Below are 7599 nucleotides of genomic sequence, written 5' to 3' on the forward strand. Positions count from 1 at the left end.
GGTTTGCTGCTGCCTCCGGGGCTCTGCAGTGCAGTGTGTGACAGTGTGTGTCTCTGAACGCAGCCTTTCCTGGCAATGCGGTCAATCAGGGCCCTTCAAGTCTCCTTGAGCAGCAGGTAGGAGTCGAAAGCCGACTCCGCTTGTCAAATGAACGTGCAATAAACAAAATAATGCACTCTACAAAGAGGTTCAAAACACGTCAGACATTAAGTCATGTGCGTCTATAATTTTTTTTTTTTTTTTTTATCATTTTGTTAATATTTTCTACATATCAGTACTAAAAGTCTGGAGTACAAAAATAGATTTCTTGCTTTTTTTTCTATACTTCAAAAACGTACAAAATAAGCTAAGTATTAGGGTATAGCATGAAAATGTCTCTAGTCTTTCCTTTCTTGGACAGGAGTGTGTAATTTGATGGTAATTGAGTTATTAGTTCAGGTTCTCCTTCCTCGCTGTCTTTTCTCCTTGCTTTTCTCCCCACCTCAGCGCTCTGACGAGTATCTTGTACGTTTAGTCCTTTGGCTGAAAGGGTAGTGGATGAAGTCAAAAGGCCGGTGTTGGCTTGGGTGGGTGGGTTGCTGCCCCTTTGGCAACCTCTTCATGAAATGGACCTCACGCTGGTGCTGGCGTGTTCGCGAGCCCTTCCGTGGCCGCCCACGCCGGGTGAAGGCCATGTACCAGTTGTCGTACCGGGCATTCCTCAGCGCGGTGTAGTTGTTTTCCAGAACGATCTCTGTGAAGATACAGTCCCGGCCCTGTCCATTTTTCTGCAGAAACACAGGCAAATGGTGATTTGGATCATCTTCGATTTGTGAACGCAACAAAATCACACGTATAACAACTTTGTAATGACACACAAATATATACACATACAGCACCTCCTTCATATATAGAGCATATGCTGCAGTCATTACCAGTCTGGGGGTCTTATCCCCCATTAATAAACTTCTACAGTAGCAGCCCATGTGTTTCTAGTGTAGCTCAAAAACATACATTTCCTTTCTCAGCCATAAATAGGTTTGTTTTAAGTTTAATCTACTGTTGTGTTTGTATTTAAACTGAAACAACCCTTAAACTAATCAATCAATACAACTTTAAATACATAACAGCCCAACTCTGATTTGTTCATTTTAGAGCAGTGGTTCTCAAACTTTGCTGCTTTCCACCCCTTAACAAAACACAACTATTGCTGGTTAAAGCATAAATATCTCTAAATCAAATAAAAAGTCAGGCGTTGTTTGAAGGAATGCATATCGTCCGGCACCTTTCACGCTAAAGTTTCAAACTAAACCTCTGTATTAAAACAGGATACATTTTTATGAGCAAGTTCTTTTGAGGTAGAATCAATTTTTCTTGTTTTAAAGCTGGAGTTCAGGTCAAAGGTTTCATTAGAATTTGTCTAGAGGTTCATAAAATAGTTTGACAGACAGACCGTTGGCCGCAGACAATAATTAAATAAGAACATACTGACAACATGAATAACCTTAACAACCATAGTACATTTTGTTTTCATTCACGACTACAATTTTTATCTTTTCAATATATTAATACTTTAAAGAGCTGTACAGCTCAGGTAGATAAGAAGCTAAGTGATGTGTCACCTTCAGGTGGTGATCTCAAACAGAAACTAAGTAGAATCCCTGACGGAGCATCCACTAAGCTAAAGTAAAATGGACCAAACTTTATTAACCTTCAACTTTAAAAAAAAAAAAAACTAAATAGAGTGTTGAAATAATCATGGAGCAATAATAAATGTGCATACATCCCTAAACACACACTGGCTGTTCATTTTTTGTGTGTCTTTTACACATAAATGCACACACACCGGGGCTGAGTTCGACTGTAACTGGCCTGCTAGCTTCAGGCAGATGGTGTTCGAGGCAGGGTGCTCGGGTGGGTGGAGGGTAAGTGGGAGGGGGTGGGGTGGGGGTGGGGGGGCTGTTTATTAGCAATCACAGTGAGAGGAGGGTGCTAACATAGCCTTGGTCTCTAACAGCCATCACACATGTCTAAAACACAACGGCACATCCAGTCCGAGACCTTTGACGACCAGTCGTCTAGTCTGAAAGTAAAGTCCAACATTTGCTTCTGATCCATCCCATTATAAAAAGTAAAGCCCCTTCCTTTAAGTAGCAGTTCATTTATTCCTTACTATATATTCTCACATCCCAGAGGCTTCCAGTACACTCTGCTTCAAAATGATTCCTGCTGAAGAAGTAATTATTTCTGAACAGATTAAAAATACGTTCAAGGATCATTTCAGTCAGTTTTAAATATTTAGATTTAAACAGCTTTACTCAAACAGGAGGCGCAAAAGTGGATCTATATTTTGGATCTATACACTTTCAGCATTTGGAATAAACTTTTAAATGTTTACAATAATAATTGATTTTGTTGGTGGTTTTGCTGATATCAGAAACATACCTAATATAAACATTTATCATCATAAATGGCTGGTTATTTTTTTAGCATAATGCATTTTTTTCTCTAAATAAACACACGGCTTTTTATTAAAACCAGAGAGGGACTGAATCAAACAAACAATGGTTTTACTTCAATAAGTATGTAGAAAAGGAAAGGAGCAAAAACCAAAAAAGTGTCCATGGCAATTAATCCTACAAGTCAAAGACACAAAATACACTTTTTATACTTTTAATTGATTATTTTAGTGAAATAAACTTGCTGGTTTAATATTTTGGTTCCCTGTGTTAAGTATTTTGATTGCTTTGCCCTATTTGAATAATTTATTTTGAACCATTTTGGATCAATTCAGAAGAAAGGTCCTCTTTAAACATGAGGGTTTCTATCCAGTTTAATTAATAAAGAGTTCATTTGATATGCCACAGGAAGTCTTAAGTATGTAGCAGGAACTTCATTAAATAACCTTAACACCTAATTTTCAAATATCATCGATGTCAGGCAAAAACCTCATATTTCCATTTTTAATTATTTTGTTTTTTGGATGAATCACCTTCAGATCTGTCTGTGGTTTTATTGAAGTATCTAATAAAAAGTGTCAAAAGAGCCTGTGATGAAGAAAGCATAAGAGTCCTAAAATCATGTTTCCTCAAGCAGTTAAAGTACATAAATCCAATACCTTTTCAAGAAAATATTGATAATTTCTACCATGCCCATGAAATATAACAGGAAAGATAATTGAACCTGTGGTTTCTCTAATAAAATGAAGTTTGAGAATTTGATGCAGAATTTAAGGGCTTTATTTTCTTTAATTCTTTGGTCTTAAGTCAACTTTTGTTCCCATCTCTTTGACCCTGAGGTTTTCTATTAGCCCGCACAAGTCTGTAGGACACACAGCTAACCCTCCTCTGCCTCCGCGTGCTGTCCTGCTACAGCCGTTGACATTTTGACCCGAGCTAATAAGTTCGCCTGCTGTTCACCTCGGCCTCGGCTGGTTGATAAGTTTTTGTCCTCACCTTGCCAATGAGCTTCCCCCTCTTATTCATGCAGATGTAGAAGCCCGTCTCGGCGCCCTTGATGCGCACTCGGCTCCCGAACGTGTCCGTCTCTACGATGAGTTTAGCTTAAGGTAAAGAAAACAAAACTGGGTTAGAAAACGATTGCAGAGAATCTTCTTGTTTAGGAGCTTTTCTATGCAATCAAACATAAACAAAAGAAAAATAAGAAAATGAAGAGGTGGGTGGGGGACACACATTAACATCAGACACAAAAAAAATTTGAGTTTGTGCAAAGGCTCTCTTTTGCACACACACACAGTAAAACCTATGGGACCATTCCTGGAGATGCATACAAAGTGAAATTCTTGCAAAATGATAAAACCACGTGTGTGTGTGTGTGTGTGTGTGTGTGTGTGTGTGTGTTCATTCCTTTAAAGTTGAAGAGGTAATCCTGGCAGTCCAGTTAGGAATTCCATTTCCCAAAGACTGCAGTGACCTCACACATAGATCTTCACAGGTTTTTTTGTTTTGTTTTGTTTTTCTCAGAAATCTGAAACATTTTATTACAAAGCTGGAAATAAAGACTCTGTGGCATTCATTTGATAAAAGACAACAAAACTGCACCACTTTACGTTAATGATACCTTACAAATCAATGATAAAAACTTTAAAACGCGGTGCTCGTGATCTTTAATGCTTTTGACAACCAAAAACCAACAGACATTATTTTTTGGGTAGCACTTGACAAAAAGGCAGCTTTTATAAAGGATTTATAGTGTTTCATGAATTGGTTGTTCATTATGTTGAAAACATTAAAGAAACCAATAAAAAGCAGTTAAAGTGCATTATTTAAAAAGAACAATACAGCCTTCTTCTTCTTCTTCTTGCCAAATAGTGCTCTCCATTCTCAGAGTTTGACTGTATTCTTGATTAATTTGATTATTTTATGCCAAACATTTGTCAGTAAGTTACCTGCATGTAAGCACTATAAAGGTATTTCACACGACTAAAGTGATTTTGTGAAAAACAATAACAGCGACAAAAAAATTAATTGGAAAATGGTACCTACAAAACAATGCCCATCACTTTTGCAAGTTGACATTTTTGAAAATCATTGTATTGGTGCTTTAGTAACTTTTAGATTTATTTATGAAAAAAACACTTGCCTAAAAAAAATCTCACAGTCATTAACATCATTTTATAAAATGGCACAAGCCAAAGTGTTACTGATGGTCAGAGCTGTCTCCACCCTCCCACTAACACACCAGGACAAGTCTGAGAGGAATAGCTGTGGTTGAATAATAGGGGGAGTCTGGAAAGGACAAATTGGGTGAAACATGCACTTATGCTTTCTCTTACACACTTTCTCCTGCTTTTAAATGACGTCATGCACCCAGAGCAGCTCTCACACCTTCTGCAGCAGCTGCATCAGAAGCAAACACTCTAATATCCTGAAAGACCGCCGAAGCTGAGCGGACGGCCTTCGGAGAGCAACATGAACAGAGCAGTGTGTTAAAGGTGGGGGTGAAGGGGGAACAGGAGCTATGCAGGAAATGTTCTGGAGGCAGAAGGAGGATGACTTCTAATGACTCTTCCAGACCTGCAGGATCTCTGGAGGATCACCTTTAGTGCTGTGGACAACCCACTGGGCGCTTTCTCTGAGGTCTCAGCCTCCTCCGACTCCACAAACTGGAACCACAAATGGTGCAAAGACTCACCCCCTTCACTGGGAAACCTAAATCCTTTGGAAATTATTGCATCTTGTAGCAAAATCGATGACTGGTTGAGCAACTGATTTCCAGCAAATTAGATCTGAGTGGCTTTTTTGACTCTTTCCACTTACTGATTTAAACTTTTTTATATTGAAAATAAAATTATTTACAATAAAAGTGTTATTTTTTTGTCATACCCGAGATGTACTACAGTCCATATTCTGCTATTTCATTCATTTTGAATGTCAATTTGGAAATAGAGGCTGACTTTAATTACACAAAACAAACAAAAAAAAAAACACATTAAAAATGGACAAGAAAATAAATCCTGCCTGAAAAGGTTTGATTTTCTACATGTCCAAGGCCAAAAACACTATAAGAAAAGCTTACACTGATCAGTTTAAACCTGTGATCCTAAAATGCTGATTTGCTGAAGGAGCAATGGAAGGAATAATTTCTAATAATAATTTTAAAAAGAGCATTAGAATAATACAAAGTGAGCAGTGACGCAAAGAAGACTGAAACAAGAAAACTATGTGGAACATGAAGCCTGAAAAAACTGTTCAATAAAACCAATCAGAGTGACTTTCTTTGGCACGTTCAGAGATCATTTCTGACAAATTTCCCCCAGTCCTTTTGTTTCTTACCGTGCGCGTCTCCATCCTCAGCCATGGCGTTGATCTTCTTGTTGGGCAGGACCTGCACGTGCTTGCCGCTGGTCCGGCTGTACAGCTGGTAGATCCGGATCAACCTGCGGCTCACGCGGTCTGTCACTTTGCTCTGCTCGCTTACATGCTGCGTGAAATTAGGCGGGGACTGATTGGTTACCTGTCAGAAATTAGATGGCATCACAATCATATATTTACTTATTCGAGTTGGCCTATTTTTTATTTTAATTTTGTCAAATTGATTTTTATTTGTTTAATTATTGATCCTAATTAAGGTCCGTGCGCCTTCAAACGGTTACAGTTATTTACGCGGCAAAGAGGAGCAACCAAAACGACAATATCATCTCGTTTTTATTGTCCCCCTCATTTTTTTTCCTTTCTTTTTGGACGAGTGTAACTAGTTCCAGGAGGAAGTGTCTCTAAATTAAGGTAACCACTTCCAAAAACACGGGCTGTGTGATTACAGGTTGTGCGGAGAGGAAAATGTGCGCCTTTGCGCACAGAGGAAGAAAAAAGTAAAAGGCAGCCAAATTCTCTGAACTGGATAAATGTTGATTTTTATTTTTTTTATTTTTTGTAACACCCGCAGAACATCTACTTTGCACTTATTAGAAATCAGAATTCAAATTTTCTTTCTACAACCAGAGCGCGGTGCGTTCTATAAAAAGAAACCCCGAACTTCGGACCCTGTGAGATCATTATTATTATTATTATTATTTTCAATCATTTCCTCCTGCACTGATGAACCTTCTGTGCCCGCGCGTCCTGTGCCAGGGCCGGTGTTCAGCAAGCTGCCAGCAGGCCGCGCGCCCCGCTGCCCGGCGCGCCGTGGGAGCCATCCGATGCTGTTCCATCACATCATGTTAGGATGCGCCCTGACTGCTACGCGTTTAGGGTGTTCTTACAGCTAATGGGTTTGTTTTAGTCATCGGAATAAAAGGTCAACTTGACAAAACACATGGAGCTATTTGAAAAGGAATGAAAGCAGTGACGTACCTGAGCGTGGTAGCAAAGCGCAAACAAGTGTAGAAACCTGCAGAAAAACGGGGAAAAACCCAAAAACGAGTCAGTTATTTCAGAGATGCGACAAGGGGCATTAACAGAAAGGTGCAGGAGAAGCACTTACAGATAGCTGAGTCTTAATGGGATGGAGCGCATCTTGGATAGAGGTGAAGTAAAGGCTTTGTGAGTGAATCTCAGTTAGCTTCAGATCAAGTCAACAAGTCCCCCAAAATCCACCAAAGGTCAAAGGTAATGACAGAGCGGCTCCAGCCCACTCAGCGGATACATTTTTGATCAAATCTCAGTGATCCGCAGGAAATAAATAGATTTTATCATCAGCGTAAAATCAGTCCGAGCACGTTTGGTGACGCAAAAGGAAGTTTTGAGAAGATGCGCCGCAGGGTTTTGTTGGAGCTTCGTCCAGGCTGTCAGACTTTCTCCGCCAGGGTCCTTAATCCGTGTCCTGTTCTGCGGCCCTCAGGTGTGACTGAGCCCGCTGCAGGGTCCTCTCTGATGGGCTCCTCGGGGCTCCTCGGGGCTGCCGCAGTGGCTCGATGTGACTGCTCCGCTCCGCTGAGGCAGGACTGCAGGCAGGACGCTCCGTGTCTCTTTTCTCTGCTCCCATCCCACACCACGCGCTCACACACACACACGCGCGCGCGAGCGCGCGAGCGCACGCGAGCGCCCTCACGCACACACGCCGGTTAAAATGGCAGGCTGATCTGCTCTGAACAAGTTCCCCCTCCCTTTTTCCCTGCAGAACAAAAGCGGACAACCCCCCCACCCCCCACCCCCCACCATC

The 7599-nt window shown here is 40.6% G+C and overlaps 1 protein-coding gene across 1 annotated transcript; it reads right to left on the bottom strand.

Moving 5' to 3' along the window:
* Positions 1–355: 355 nt before the first annotated feature.
* fgf8a (fibroblast growth factor 8a) lies at positions 356–7364 on the bottom strand. The gene is made up of 5 exons (XM_017421673.3): positions 6922–7364; positions 6792–6828; positions 5775–5955; positions 3435–3541; positions 356–767 (listed from the first exon to the last, which is right to left on the bottom strand). Exons 1-5 carry the CDS (start codon positions 6951–6953, stop codon positions 483–485), a joined length of 642 nt encoding a protein of 213 aa, XP_017277162.1. The 5' UTR covers positions 6954–7364; the 3' UTR covers positions 356–482.
* Positions 7365–7599: the final 235 nt, after the last annotated feature.

Source organism: Kryptolebias marmoratus, linkage group LG22 (genome assembly GCF_001649575.2).
Source record: "Kryptolebias marmoratus isolate JLee-2015 linkage group LG22, ASM164957v2, whole genome shotgun sequence".
Taxonomy (NCBI): Eukaryota; Metazoa; Chordata; class Actinopteri; order Cyprinodontiformes; family Rivulidae; genus Kryptolebias; species Kryptolebias marmoratus.

Coding starts and splice junctions, on each gene's coding strand:
- fgf8a (XM_017421673.3), bottom strand. CDS start 6,953: ATGCGCTCCATCCCATTAAGACTCAGCTATCT. Junction 5,956..6,791: donor CGCTTTGCTACCACGCTCAG/GTACGTCACTGC, acceptor AATTTCTGACAG/GTAACCAATCAGTCCCCGCC. Junction 3,542..5,774: donor TGAGGATGGAGACGCGCACG/GTAAGAAACAAA, acceptor CTTTACCTTAAG/CTAAACTCATCGTAGAGACG.